This window comes from Hypomesus transpacificus, unplaced genomic scaffold (genome assembly GCF_021917145.1).
Source record: "Hypomesus transpacificus isolate Combined female unplaced genomic scaffold, fHypTra1 scaffold_91, whole genome shotgun sequence".
In the NCBI taxonomy this organism is placed as follows: domain Eukaryota; kingdom Metazoa; phylum Chordata; class Actinopteri; order Osmeriformes; family Osmeridae; genus Hypomesus; species Hypomesus transpacificus.
This window is the reverse complement of record NW_025814042.1, coordinates 238,055-254,033: the sequence shown is the minus strand read 5'-3', so window position 1 is coordinate 254,033 and position 15,979 is coordinate 238,055. Positions and strand designations below refer to the sequence as shown.

Genomic DNA, 15,979 nt, shown 5'->3' with positions numbered 1-15,979 from the left:
CGTAATATCTCCTGTGCAGTGGTCTGGCCATACAGTGGAATCACTGTGAGCAACTCCTCCATCACTTCAAAATTGTCGTCAACACCACGGATATACATTGCAAGCTACGCAGTGTTATTGATGTCTGTGCTCTCATCAAGAGCGACTGAGTATGCAAGGAAATGTTTGCCTTTCTCACTCAGTTGAAAGGCTGATGTTGCTAAACTGACCCTTCTTTTCCGGACAGACTATACTTGCAGCCTGTAACATGCACTTTTTGATTAACTCGCCTTCTTTGAATGGCTTTCCCGCCTTAGCAATCATCTCACTCACCATGTAGCTAGCTTCGACTGCCGATCACTGTCTTAGCTTGCTTTCTTGAAAAAATTCTGTCGCCTCAGTAGACATTTTAAGATTGCCGACCCGGTCCTCTCTCTCATCTCCCTCATCTCCCTGGAATTTTGCATACTCCTCAGCACGTCCAGTTTAGTAATTACGTCTGATGTTGTATTCCTTGTGCACCGCAACTTTTTCTGTGCATATAAGACACGTCAGGGTGCCCCTGTGCTCAACAAAAAAATATTCCGTCTCCCACTTTTCCTCATTGTCTGTGTTCGTCGCCAACCTTTCTCTTCAGGGCAGATTTTGAGAAAGACATGACTGGAAACGAAATTGAATGAATAAAAATGCGCAGGCCGCACTAACACTAAACTTTGATGTCAAGTAGCCACAAAATATCATCTCTCGCGCCTCAATTGGCCGCGAGTTTGAGAGCCGGGCCTAAAGGGTGTTTGCAATGTTTACATTAATGTTTGTATTTTTTCCTTTGTGCTATGTAATGCTGTAAAATAGTCTTGTATTTTCTGTATCGCATTGGCATTAATAAGACATGACAACTGACCGAGGAGACTAAATTTGTACGAACATTGTTCCTGTCGTATGCCTGTTTGTGGATAGCTAATATCCATGCCTCAAGAAAACGACCAAGGAGACTAAAGTGGTAGGAGTAGTGCCCATGTCCATTATGCAGCTGGTGATTATCATGTCGTAGCACATTTGCAATGTGCAGACAGTTTTGACATCAGCTTATGGGTACCCAAACATTTATTTGTGAATTGACAATTCAAAGGTTGTCCAGCAAGTGATGATGCCTAAAGCAATGAAAATCTAATCCCTGTGGTCTTTCTAGGCTAAACCGTTGTGATTTTGTGTAGTCCAGAGCCATTAGTCTACACAGCACCAATTGTAGATATTTATTCCAGACACCTACTGAAATAAACCATCCACTTTAAAAACTGTATTTTTCTTAGTTAGTTAGCCAGTATTTAATCAGTAAAATAGTCTTGGATTTTCTGTATTTTACTGACATACACTCCAAAAAAGTACTTTTTGAACGAACTTAAAAAAATTAATGGAAAGGATTTCCACATGATTAAATCGCTTTATTCACGCATTACCCTATTAACTATTTAAGTTAATAGGGTTGTCCCACAAATTGAGACGGGTATGGCTGCAGCCTCCCGCCTCATGCCCTCCCGTTTCATGCCCTCCCGTCTCATGCCCAAGCTGTCCAATGGTAAGTTCAGAGGGTCAAAAATACTAAATCGAGAATTATTTTACGGATGGAGTTGAAGGTAAGTTCGTGAGCACGTTTGTTGCAATAAATTGAAAAACTTAAAAAAAAAAAAAAAAAAAAAAAAAAAAAGAATCCATATAGTTTGCTGATTTCTGGATGTTATTGTTCTGTCCCTGATAATGTATATTTGATGAAACCTGCGATGACTTTCATTTAAAACTGCATCAGCGTTTTATGTCTACATGTGTTAGCGAATATTAGCTAACATTGCCTAGAGCAATTTATGGTTGCTGACTTTGATGGTTTATTTTTGTTATTTTCCTTATGGTACACATCAGTGTCTTTAAAAAAAAGAACACACCGCAGGTGACAAAATGCACGGTGTGCTGTTCAGACCATCATTGTCCCCCAACCGTCGTGGTTGTGCCTTAACCTCAACCTCTGCTACGACTCCTGGCCTTAAACTAATCCTAACCTCAACCGTTGTTGTGACGCCTAAGATCAACCGGGCCTCCCAGGCTGCAGCCGTAAAATGGATTTTTGTTCGTAGTCTAGCAAAAGAAAAAACGCGTACACCAATGTATTTTCCCGTCTGCTTTAGACGGGAAAATACGACAGACAACAGATTGCATCTTAGTTCCATAAAAAAAGTCGCTTCTGTTTGAGCTCGTACCTTCACTTTGCTGCCATCTTCACTTTATTATCTCGCGCCAGTTGTTAAAAATGTATCGACATTATAAAATTACAATTTGACAACCACTCATCACTCACTTCTCAACTCTTGATTTGCCAACTGTGTGCCGTACGAGCTGCTATGTTATTTATGCATTTAGCAGATAGCAAAACATATGAAGGATGTAAACTTTTATAATGCAATCATTATTTTTTTCAATCAATAATTTGCAGTGGCCCGATCGGGCCAGTGAGTTGCTAGTTTAACTGTCCCGACATTACTTTTTACTGGCAATTGTTATTGTCGAGCCCTGGTTTAGCTTATATTGTCACTAGTATCTGGCACTTTTCAGAAATAAAATTGGTGATTGGAAGGCAAAGATTTTAAGGCAGGAGCCATGGGAAATTAAGTTCCCATATTTGGACTGGCCGGCTTGAAAGGGCGTGTAGCCTGCAAAGATGTCGGCGATCCCACAAGGCGTGACGTATCGTTAACCTACAGATCAAATCAAATGTATTTGTATAGCCCTTTTTACACGCAAGCATGTCACAGAGGGCTTCACATACGCCCATAGAACTGCCCTTCAACCAACCTAAACCCTCAAGGAAGACAAGGAAAAACTCTCAGAAAAAATCCCAACAGGAGAAAAAATGGAAGAAACCTTGGGAGGAGCAATTCAAAGAGGGATCCCCTCCTCCAGAGACAGTTGGTGGGAGAGAGGAGCAGAACACAGGCTAAACATATTGTAAATGGGTTTTGAAACACCAAAATCCATTGTTGAACTTTGTAGGTGTAGGACGGGACCGGGAGACTCGCTGTTGGCCGTCATGGAGACTGGTTTCCGGTTGACAACCAGGTCCAGCGTAGGCAGACCGACGACCAGGCAGGTGCTGACAGCTCAAACCCCCCACACCACAGGGGATGTGTATGGGGGGGACAGAGAGGGGAGAGCAGTGATTAGAGAATTCCAGGAGTAGCTAACAGTTACAGTCATAATAGAATGAGATCCCCACCGGTCAAGTGTGGACTAGTGCAGCAATTCAACAGAACAAAATGGGTATTTGATGCGGCCCCACACACCAAGACAGCGACAGCCTCCCTCGCTTGGAACATGAAATCTGTTCCAGGGGAAAGAACTCTAAAATAAGTTATACTTATACGAATAAGGATGAAAACAACCCGTCCCCCGTTGTCTCCAACCAGTAACAGAAACTATAACAGTAACAATATACATTAACAGGTTTACTTTATTTTTAACATCTAGATGCAACATCTAGATGGGGCAATATGAACATATAAGCTATAATTACAATATAAAAATTACATGTGATACACACATAGGCAAACACGCACCCAAGGTTTATAAGTAAGGTACATACACACATTCTTACTTTTAACAATCGTAGACTTGACTAAACAATAACGTTTTTAACCTAATTTTAAATGTTGAAACAGTATCAGCCTCCTTAATTGAGACAGGTAATTTGTTCCAGAGAAGAGGTGCTCTATATGAGAACGCCCTACCTCCAGCAGTCTTTTTCTTAATTTTGGGAACCACCAGATAGCCGGCATCTTGAGATCTTAGCGTCCTTGCGTGGCAATAGGGTGCAAGGAAATTGGTAGAGACACAGTGGTGCCAATCCATGCAGAGATTTGTAGGTTAGTAGTAGAACTTTGAAATCAGCTCTGGCTTGAATAGGGAGCCAGTGTAAAGAGACAAGAGTAGATGTTATGTGATCAAACTTTCTTTTTCTAGTCAATAGTCTAGCAGCAGCATTTTGCACCCGCTGTAAAAAATGTTGGTAGGTAATTGGGAGGCCAGAGAACAAGACAGTAGCAGTAGCAGTCGTCCAATCGGGACATAACAAATGCATGTATTCGTTTTTCAGCATCATCCTTTGAGAGGAATTTTTGTATTTTGGCAATATTACGTAGATGGAAAAATGCAGTTCTAGTAATTTGCTTAATATGGTACTCAAACGAAAGGTCTGGGTCCATTGTGACTCCTAGATTTTTTACCAGCTGGCTTTGTGAGTCTTTGATGCCATCTAAGTCTAGGGTCAGATTGGATACATTATTTCTGTATTTTTTAGGACCAAAAATTTGAACCTCGGTTTTATCCGAATCAAGAAGGAAATTTGCTGTCATCCAAGTTCTTATCCCAGAAACACATTTTTCCATAGCATGTGGAAAATCTCCAGGCTTTATAGACATATATAGCTGAGTATCATTTGCATAACAGTGAACATTTACCCCAGAGCTTCTAATTATGTTTCCTAAAGGCAACATATAGAGTGAAAATAACAGAGGGCCTAGAACTGAACCCTGTGGCCATCATAGTGGACATATTGTGATCTATCAGATAGATACGATCTAAACCACTGAAGTGAAGTAGCAGAAATCCCAACATAGTTTTCCATACGTTCCAGGAGAATCTCATGATCCACAGTGTCAAAAGCTGCACTACAGTGACGTAACTTTGCATTCTCTATATTCCATTATGAGCTTTTAGCACCTTTTTAGGAAATATTTCCACTGAAACAGTGGCGCTGTTAGGAGCAAACATAGTAGTATGCTTAAGGGGGGGAGTGAGGCTGAATACACATCAGATCGGTATCATTCCTATCAATTGAAGGCCGAGATTTTTTAAATTGCTTCTATGTTTCAACAAGCCAGGTCTGGCACAGTAACTAAACCAGTTATTTACTTAAGAGCATAGCCAAAGATTCATTCAACCACTCTGTTTAAAGGAAAGTTATAGGAAATCATTCCTGCCTGCTGCCTTCAAACTTTATAACTCATCTGCCCTTGTCAGATCTCACCCACCCTTGTTAGATGACTAACATTAGTCTCTATCAAATCATCTGTGCTGATTATTAAACCTATGGTCACAAAATTGGACTTTAAGCATTATTGTATTGATTTATTTTATTGTGATTGTATTTTCTTGCATTGTATTGTGACTGTGATTAATGTATCTAGCTGCGAAGACACCTTCATTTCCCTGCTGAGGATTAATAAAGCAAATATGTCTGTCTGTTGGTCTGTCGTATAGCTTATATCCAGGTTTTCTCTTTCTGTGTTGTTATAATTTTCATTACTTTACTGTCTCTACCTTCACTGTCTCTTCTCAGTGAACAGGGAGACCTTCACCTCTACCCCTGGCCCCTCCGCAGACGATGCGGTGCCCCTGACAGATACCTCTGAGGAGTGCATAGAAGCCACTAGCTCTGATCCAGTGCTCTTCAGCATGATCCAAGCCCCCTCTCAGGATCTCTCCTCTGAACCAGACGGTGCTGCTGCTCCCTCTCCACTCAACCCAGCCACATCCTCCGCTCAGCTTGATGCAGCCTTCTCTTGCTCACATGCCTCCTCAGCCCCAAGCTCCACAGCGGAAGTTGGAGGGGTTGGTGTAGGCGAAGCAGTAGCCTCAGAGGGAACCAAGCCTAGACAACAGACCGCCAACACCAGCACTTCAGACCCCCTGCCCCCAGGGTAAGCCAAAGTTGCCGATTATCTGCACCAGTATTAAGCATTGTTATGGTTGTCAGTATCGGTATTGTTTTTTTTATCAAGGTTTCTTTATTAGCATTTTTTCAAATTAAACGTACATCAACAGATCATATAGAACAAACCCCCCACCCCCCCAACCCGCGCCAGACAAAGAACATACATAGTACATGTTATAAAAGCCAGACCACCATAGACAAGAAGACAGCAAAAAACAATAATAATACAATCATAGACAATGATCACAAAACAATACTGTCAGCATCCATGTCTCTAACAAAGAACAGAAAAGGTTGCCAGATCCTGTAAAGTTTCCCAGTTGTTTCCCTGACGGTGTATCTGATCTTTTCCAATTTAAGATGACACATGACTTCCCTAACCAAATGACTATACACCGGTGGAGCAGGATCCTTCCATCTAAACAGTATTAATCTTCTGGCCAGGAGAGTGCTGAAGGACATCATGCTGATCTCATACCATCTAAAATGAGTATTTTCCGGGTCACCCCAAACATCGTAATAAGAGGGGACGGTTGTACTACCCTCCCTAATATCTTGGTGAAAGTCCCAAATGCAGACTTCCAAAAGGTGTATAGCCTTGGACATGTCCAGAACATATGCAACAGCGTGGCCGGAGCCTGTATGCATCGATCACATGTGGGGTATACATCGGAATTAATCTACGAGAGTCTAGCTTTGGACCAATGCAAACGGTGAACAACTTTAAACTGGACAACTGCATGCCTGAGACACATGGAGGAGGAAAAAATCCCCTGGATGACTTTGCACCAATCATTATCAGAAATTGATTAGTCTAAGTCCATCTCCCATTAAGGCCACGTTTACACATAGCCGGGTATTTACAGAAACGAATATTTTTGCCCCTACGTTTAAAAAAATAACGTTGTACACACAAGTACGTTTAAAAAAAAAAATCTGTTTACATGAACCCGCATATAGGCCCCCGAGCGCCATCATAACTACGTCAAACCTGTAGGTGGCAGTGTAATGTGAAGGATAAAGCCATGCAAACCAATCTGAATTTTCAAAATCAACAACTACGAATAACACGACCAACTTCCTTTACCTTTTAGGCGCGAGGTTCATTTGTTTGAATGATTCACAAATGCGATGCACAAATGTATTTCGTGATTCAGAAACGTAACGCAATTCACAAATAAATGACCCCATTATGCTGGTTGTGTTTGACTTCATGCAGCACCGGCAGTGCCGACAGCCATTGGCTGCTTCAAGTCAGCCGGGCTGCAGGCGACGCCGGTGCTGCATGAAGTCGAACGCACCTATTACTATAAAATGGACGCTCACATGACGTGATGCTGTTTTAGTCCCATAGCCTACTGTGACGTTTGACAACCTAAAACTCAGTTTAAGCTAGTGCACACGCAAACACAAAAACTGAGTTTTCAGAAATCTCCACTTTGGCTGGAGTTTTTAGAAATGATTGTTTTCCGTGATAAAACCTCAGTTTTCGTTTAAATGAAAGGCCAAACCGCATGAAAATATGAGTTTTTCTTCCGTGTAAACGGGGCCTTATTCTTAATAAGGAGATCCAGGGATGGAAAATCATGCATGCCGACTTGAGCATAAATGACCCTTAATGTCTGCTTCCTGGTCAGTGTACGTTAAAAAATGGCATCCAACAGCGAAGTGGAAGGGTACAATGTGAAGGCAGACCCTCCAGGAATTTGCGATGTTGCGATCCCACCAATTCACGCAAATTCAACGATTCCCTGCAAATTCAGCACGACGTTGCAATTTTAACCAATCACCGCAATTTTCCTGCATCTTTGACCAATCATCGTTGTCTCCCATAACTCTCTCCGGTAGGGCTTAAATCCAGTGTTGTGCCTGAGCGCGTTCATTGAACGAAAGTTCACGAACTCCTTCATAATTTTGGTGAATGTGAACTGAACGTACTGTATTACTGCCTGATGAACAATACTGTGAACACGTTCATTCCGGTGTCTGTGAACTCTTTTACTCTTTTTAATTTTGTTCAAAAAGGTGCCTGATTGCTAGAGACTTCCAGGCGAAAAACATACCATTAACAGTCCTATATCCAGGGTTGCCCAACCAGTCAATAGCTGCATGTGCTTTCTTTTATTGTCTATGCCTGGCATGTGTGAAGGAAATTTGCAACTTTTTATTGCAACTTTCACTTGCTCCCGCAATTTCAGCGCAACTTTATGGAAAAGCTCCCGCAAAATCAGGAATTTTACCCCGCAACTATCACCAAAAAGGCCCATGAAATCCTGGGGGGACTGGGAAGGTTTCCGAATTTAAGGCCTCAAGGCTTCTAAGATGCAAATATCTGAAGAAATGCGATCTGGGAATGTCATATTTTTGCATTAGCTGCTCGAATGAGATAAAAACACCATCAACAGAGATCAGACAGTAAGACCTCCTAAACTGATTCCAGATTTTAAGTTAGTGTACAACAATCGGATTAGAGGTAAAGCTAGACAGAGGTTGTGTGAATGGCAATTTGGCATACAGTAGGGCCGCCGGGGAGGTGGACACAATGGACGCCCCTTCCATAATTGTCCATTCAGGGGCTGCTGCACTCTCCCCCATCCAGTACAACAGCAATCTTATATTAGCTGCCCAGTAGTAGTACATGAAGTTTGGGAGTGCCATCCCTCCCTTCGCTCGAGGTCTCTGTAATATCTGCCTTTTGATCCTTGGTGGCTTTTTGCTCCAGATAAAGGCTGATATATGATTGTTAAGTTTTGAGAAAAAGGATTTTGTAAGAAACAGTGGGAAACACTGGAAAACATACACATTTAGGCAGCATATTCATCTTTATAGTATTGATTCTGCCCCCCAGGGAGAGAGGCAGGGTCCCACCGCTCAATGTCTCGCTTCATAATTAGCTAGGTATATATCCTTATAACTACGTGTAACCCACACCCCAAGGTACTTGAATTTATTTAGACAGATTTTGAAAGGGAATGAGTCAAGAGGTACCTGGCCTGCCCCCTCACCAACAGGCATCAGTTCACTTTTTTGAATATTGACCTATAGGCCGATATTCTGCCAAAAGCCCAAAGTAGGACCATTAGTTTAGGGAAACTCACAAGGGGCTGTGAAATAAACAGTAGCATATCGCCCACGTACAAAGATTCCTTATGCTCTATCCTTGCACGCCAGATCCCCCTAATATCAGTATTCTGTCTTAGTGCCACAGCAAGTGGCTCCATTGCGATGGCAAATAGCATAGGTGACAGAGGACATCCCTGTCTTGTGCCCCGTTTGAGCTCGAAGTAGGTGTACACATTATTATTTGTACGAACAGCAGCCCTCAGAGCCGTATATAGAAGTTTGACCCATGATATGAACCTGGGAACAAATCCGAACCTCTCTAGTGCGCTGAAAAGGTAGCCCCACTCCACCCGATCAAAAGCCTTTTCAGCATCAAGTGAAAGCACTACTTCTGGTGGAGAAGGGCTATAGAGGATATTGAAAGGCGTCTGATGTTGAAAAAAGAATAACGATTCTATAAAACCTGTTTGGTTTGGCGATATAATGGATGGAAGAACCCCCTCCAAGCGGCGTGCCAAAGTTTTCAGTAAAGAAATTGGACGGTAAGAGCCGCACTCAAGAGGGGCCTTGCCTTTCTTTAGGAGTAAGGAGATCTGAACAGCATCTCGCATAGTAGATGGCAAGGCTCTCAAGGAGAACGACTCAACCGACAACAGCGAAGGGGAGAATTGTCCTGAAAACTTTTTATAGAAATCGGTTGGATAACCATACGGTCCTGGGGACTTGCCGCTCTGCATAGAGCCAATTGCTGACGCTATCTCCCTGGAGGTCCTCCTCCAACCCTGCAGCTTCCCCTGAATCCAAGGACGGAACATGCAGGGTCATAACACCGCCTTTAGAAAGGCAGCGCACTTGAGTAAAAACACAGATTATCGCTGCTGGGAGGGTATAAGGGAAAGTGGGTGTATATATTTCTAGCTCCTGTTCGCTGAACTTTTTTTTTCTCCTCAAATCACCCGTGGTGGCAGTAACATGCAGGCGATTTTTTCCTTCTTTTAACGGCGCGGATATTAACAATAATGAGTGCTGATTGCCCAAGGAGGATCTGGTTTGATAAATACCACGCAAAATGCGGAAATACACCGTCCGCTATTTGCGGTTGAGCAAAGGCGCAGATTAAGCTGCGGTCGCAATGTTAGTAAATGAGGCCCTCAGCCTGTTTCGACTATAGAAGGTCAAACTCTGTCTGCAGTGACAAATGCCTCTTCATAGAATAGTTGACTATGTGCCCTATCCAGCTCAAGAATCTCTTCTGCCAGTTCTTTAAGTCGAGCAGTGCTCACCCTCCTCTGGTTAACACAATATGAGATGACCTGACCTCGTTAATATGCCTTCAGTGACTCCCAAATCGTCAGGGAGGATATCCCAGGTGTTTGATTAATGTCCAAAAAAAACGAAATTTCAGATGCACTAAAACGAGTAAAAACATCCAACAGAAGCAGAGGATTGAGTTTCCAAGGGCGGTAAGTGGATTGCTTATCCGGGTGGCTATGTCTCATAGTTAAGGGGCAATGATCTGAAATAACCAGTTGTGACTATGGACCCATAGTTATGAGGGGAAGCATCCTCTTGTCCAAAAAGAAATAGTCTATACGGGAGTATGTATTATGAACTGAGGAGAAAAAGGAGTAACTCCTGGAAGCAGGGTTGCGAAAACGCCACAAGTCCACCACTCCATACAACTCGAGGAAGAGCTGGATAGAACGCGCCGCCGCAGACAAGGAAAAAGATCTGGATGAGTTACGATCCAACCCAGGGGAAAGCACAAAGTTCATGTCACCGCCAAGGATAAGGTAGTGCGATGCCACATTCGGTAGGCGGGAAAAAACTTTTGTGAAGAACATTGGATCATCCCAGTTTGGTGCATAAACATTGACCAAAATGACAAGTGAAAAGTATAAATTTGACCTACAACAATAGCATAGTGTCCAGCGGGGTCAGCTTCCACACTTGTCATCGTAAATGGTCTATTTCTATCAATTAATGTAGCTGCCCCCCTAGCCTTTGAATGGAAATTTGAATTCTCCTGAAGAAATGCAATATTTATATTTAGCCGCTTCAGATGTGTAAATACCTTCTTTCGCATGAAAGGATGATTAAGTGCCTTAACATTCCTCTGGGAATACTTAAGTCAGTCATAATGAGAGATAAAAAAAGTTGGATATCTGAGCCCTACAGGGAACCTAGAATGACAGTAGATGGACCACAACACAGATGTCTGGAAAATTAAACACAATAAATGATAAAGTCTGGCACACCCTCCCCGTAACCCCACCCCCACCCCACAGCACCTACATGAACAGGGTGCTCACCGTACCCTCCTAAAACAAATCCGCACATTAAGTGTTTGTGTGGAGAAACTCCATAGAGCCAACTGCTCAAGCTCCCACCAAACCCCCGGTGTGAAAAGTAAAATAAAAAAAGGGGAATTCTATCACAGTGTAGAAGCATACACCCCATCATAGCGTATTAAACAGAAGATGAGACACTCAGACAACGATGTTGATCAACCTCGGTATTACAGCAAAATACGGATCAAACAGGCAAAGTTCAGAGACGATGAATTAGCCAAGGCAATGTAACTCACTCGGCAACTACAGGCCTAATGACATTCATTTTGACGTATCTCATCGCTTCGCTTGCATCTAATAACTCCTTTTCTTCGATTGAATGTGATGCGGAGACGGGCTGGAAACAGGATACCATACTGAACTCCCTGCCGGTCATGGAGCACGTTGAAGTCAGGAAGTTACTCCCAGGCTTCTATGAGAGTGGTCCACAAGCACATGTTTATCCAGCAATAGTACTTCTCTCAGTAGTTCAGAGAACGACGCTGTAGAGCTGGATCCATGTGCTTCCGCCACCCCTCAGTCTCCCCTCCATGTCTTCACACTTATTTTTGAGTCCAGTCACCTCTATCGCCAGGCCTTTCACCGCCACTTCGTTTGTCACCATCTTCACGCAAATAAACGCACACTCAACTTGGGTGGGAGCAGAGGGGGTGGGAGCAGAGGGGGTGGAAGGAGAGGGGAGGAGGTGGGGGTGGGAGCAGAGGGGGTGGGAGCAGAGGGGGTGGGAGCAGAGGGGGTGGAAGGAGAGGGGAGGAGGTAGGGGGTGGGAGCAGAGGGGGTGGGAGCAGAGGGGGTGGAAGGAGAGGGGAGGAGGTAGGGGGTGGGAGCAGAGGGGGTGGGAGCAGAGGGGGTGGAAGGAGAGGGGAGGAGGTAGGGGGTGGGAGCAGAGGGGGTGGGAGCAGAGGGGGTGGAAGGAGAGGGGAGGAGGTAGGGGGTGGGAGCAGAGGGGGTGGGAGCAGAGGGGGTGGGAGCAGAGGGGGTGGAAGGAGAGGGGAGGAGGTAGGGGGTGGGAGCAGAGGGGGTGGAAGGAGAGGGGAGGAGGTAGGGGGTGGGAGCAGAGGGGGTGGAAGGAGAGGGGAGGAGGTGGGGGGTGAGGAGAGCAGATGGAGTTTACAGCAGCGTGTGATCTTGTTAGTGAGTGTGTGTTTGTGTTATTAGCATGGGCATGGCTGAGACTGTATGTTGGACGAGAGGAGAGGGAGTGGAGAAAGAACCCATAGTAGAAAATATGTCTGAAACAGAGTTTGCTAGTATTTAACTGTGAAAAACACTTATTAACTTACAAAAACAGAAGTTCAACGGGAGCTTAAACTAAACACAACCTACTCCATCGCCGACTCGACAGCGCCCCCCGGTATCTGTATTTTTTTTTTTACTATTTGTTAATTTGTTGCTTATTGTGGTTTCAATTTACTTCTTTAAGTTTTACAAAATGTTTACAGAATGCTGCTGGATGCTCCCTGCACTTTTTATGTTGTTATTACTATTAATATTAATGTTGTTATTATTAACAGTTCTCAAAATTAAAGATATGGTTAAAATAATTTAAAGAGTCTTTGTCAGAGGCCTTTTTATTCTTAATTTTTACATTCATTTAAATTTTTACACTAGTCATATATATCGGTTAAAAATATCGGTTATCCGTCTACTTAATCTGGAATAATCGGTTTCGGCATCGGTCCTCAAAAACGCATATTGGTCGACCCCTAGTGTTTGGACAGAGTATGTGGACATTTGAAAGAAGGTGCTTGTAAAGACAAGTTGTATTTATTTTGTGTATGTTTTGGGCTCCGGATTATTGGTCTGCATGGAATTGTTTGTGTGCGTGCGTGCTTAGGTGGGAGCAGAGAAAGGACCCCCACGGGAGAACCTACTATGTGGATCACAATACCAGAACCACCACATGGGAGAGACCACAGCCTTTACCGACAGGGTCAGTCATCAAACGTATCTCTGTTTATTACCTGTGAAAGGAAAAACACACATAGTGGTGTCATTCTATGTGGACTATAAAACCCAATCTTGCATTATATAGTCTCTGTAGACCTTATTAAGTGTGTACATGTTACCAAGATGTTACTACTATCTTGCTTAAACTTTGGTAAGCAAACTGGACCAATGGTAAGCTTTTATTTGTATTCAGTGTGATTGTTTCCCATGACTACACAGTGACATAACCCCTCACAATTTTAGTGGATTTTATGTCGGTTTACTTCTGACTATATATCAATCTGTCTCACTCTCTCCCACCTTCTGTGTCCATTTGTGTGTCAGCTGGGAAAGGCGTGTGGACGACCGGGGGCGCATCTACTACGTCGATCACAACACCAGGACCACCACTTGGCAGAGGCCCACCATGGAGTCAGTCCGCAACTTCGAACAGTGGCAGTCCCAGCGCAGTCAGCTGCAAGGAGCTATGCACCAGTTCAACCAAAGATACCTCTACTCGGTACACACACAAGAAAGCCCACACACAGACCACAAGTGCACATGTGTAAAAACACACACACACACACCTTGGTTGATTGCTACCGATAACAAGGTCAGATAACTCCATTCTGTGATTTTTTTGTTGTTGCTAGAAGTAGCTCCTCCATTTAGCACCCTCCAAGTTGAGAAGGATTAAATTGTAGGTTGTCCGGGTTGTCATTGTAGAGACACGTTTCTGTACTATGTCAATGGGACACTTTTATTCAAAAGAATATTATTTTGATCAAGTCTCACAGGTCCAACCTGTGTTAAGAATGACAACAAACCATCTTCCTTAGGGGTGACACACAAGACACTTGATGTGATTACACCATCCTGATTGGCCAGTCAGAGCTCTATCTGTCAGACAATTCCACTTCCACTACCCCTACCCTTTACACCCCTTTTACCTGTCTTTGACAGAAACTGTGGGTCTGTGAACCAGGCCATAATCTCATCTACTCTTGATGATGATTAACTCACACAACACAGACTCAGAGTGACAACGTTGTCAGGCCTGACTTAGTGCTAGATTACTTGTCCGCCGGCTAGCCAGTTGTACAGTCTTAGCAATTCACCTAATTTGGAATATATTTACTTTTTTGTTTGTTTTGGTTCCTGGACCTATTTGGACGTGTACATCCCCATCTCTTTCATTCAGGCTTCGATGATGTCAGCGGAAAATGACCCTCTGGGGCCGCTGCCTCCTGGCTGGGGTAAGTTATGGAGGGAAGTGGCCCGGGAGCCATCAGTGATGGCGTTAGTGGTTTGGGTTAGGGACTGCTACCCTTTGACCTCAGGTTTACCATTTCAGAGAATTTCATTGCACCTTGGTTTTCTTGTTTGCGGGGTGTGTTTTCCAATCTATCGTGGCAGTTGCAAGCCTCAAACATTGACTTCTTGGGACTTTTTTCTCACTTTCCCTCCCTGTTTGTCTCTTTATCTTTCTGTTTCTCTCTCCCACTCTCTCAAACATTAATATATATTTCTACTATCCCTGTCCATGTGTGCATCTCACCTCTATGCTATCCTCTTTCTTATCAAAATGATGAGCGATCAATATAAGTGTCAGATAACACTATCTGCATAATTCACTTGCTTTAAATCATGCCCTCCTAGATATCCAAGTTCTGATCAGTGTAGTCAGTAGTAGCTTGTCAGAGACCAACTTAATGCTATCGTATGAATGTAATGTTGTTGCCTGTGCTACAAGCATACTGGCCTGTGATTTGAAGAGACATTTAATCTTAAGGCATACATATCAATGCAATACAAATTAGCAATATGGAAAGATGCACCAAATACCAATGGGACATGAGACCAATGAAACAATCCCACAAAATGCACATTTTGTGATTAATCAAGCATAGCTAGAACGGTCAACCTTGACCACAACTGTGTGGTTCTTTTTGTGTTAACCCTGCTCCACATCCCCACCCTCCCCCCAGAACGACGTGTTGACTCCAACGATCGTGTGTACTTTGTCAACCACAACACGAAGACCACACAGTGGGAGGACCCACGCACACAAGGGTAAGCCATAGCTCTGCTGAGACCCCCTGCCTGCCACCTCTTTTGCACTCCTTAGAACATTTTATATTGGCACAGAGGCTGCATTCATGCACAACCAGCAAAAAACTGTTCAGAGCAGTTTAGTCTCCTTGCTGTCCTCTTTCACTCTAAACGCTTATTCTACCCAAGTGTCTGTGCCCACTTTTGTATGTGTGTGTCTCCAGGCTACAGAATGAAGACCCTCTCCCTGAGGGCTGGGAGATACGGTACACACGTGAGGGGGTCCGGTATTTTGTGGATCACAACACACGGACCACTACGTTCAGTGACCCACGCACCGGAAAGTCCTCTGTGTAAGTCCATGGACTACTTAATGCTCCTTAAAAATAAAGTCTAACTTATCCCCTCAATGCTATTCCACTCATCTGGAATGTGTATTTAGTTGTGAAATCAAATCCAAAGTAGAAATACAAATTTTTGAAATGCTGGTCACAATGATGTCTTAATTACCCACCTCTAAGGAAATGTGTCATCACAGTTAATGCATTGTGAACAACAATAAAACAGAATTTTGAAATATTCTGAACTTAAAATAGGCTTCAAACGTATTTTGTTCTGCTCCTCGTGCCATAATTAAAGAAGTACATTTAAATAATTTGACAATAACCTCTGTCTGACTTATACTGACATTTGTTTTTTTCCTATCGGTCGTCTCAGCACCAAAGGTCCTCAGATTGCCTATGAGCGCAGTTTCAGGTGGAAGCTAGCACATTTCCGTTACCTGTGTCAGGTAATACTTTCTCTCCCTTCTCTCTTTTTCCGAGAAAAAAATATGAAATACATGATT

The 15,979-nt window shown here is 43.3% G+C and overlaps 1 protein-coding gene across 3 annotated transcripts in view; it reads left to right on the top strand.

Annotated features, from left to right (window-relative positions):
• The window catches only part of LOC124466302 (NEDD4-like E3 ubiquitin-protein ligase WWP1), a 104,535-nt gene that overhangs the window by 33,256 nt on the left and 55,300 nt on the right, over positions 1-15,979 (top strand). For all 3 annotated transcript variants that reach the window (XM_047018100.1, XM_047018098.1, XM_047018099.1), the window contains exons 9-15: positions 5,363-5,723; positions 12,989-13,084; positions 13,426-13,600; positions 14,282-14,336; positions 15,069-15,153; positions 15,357-15,485; positions 15,850-15,922. In XM_047018100.1, the coding sequence (XP_046874056.1) occupies positions 5,363-5,723; positions 12,989-13,084; positions 13,426-13,600; positions 14,282-14,336; positions 15,069-15,153; positions 15,357-15,485; positions 15,850-15,922 (974 nt within the window). The remainder of the gene's footprint in view (positions 1-5,362; positions 5,724-12,988; positions 13,085-13,425; positions 13,601-14,281; positions 14,337-15,068; positions 15,154-15,356; positions 15,486-15,849; positions 15,923-15,979) is intronic.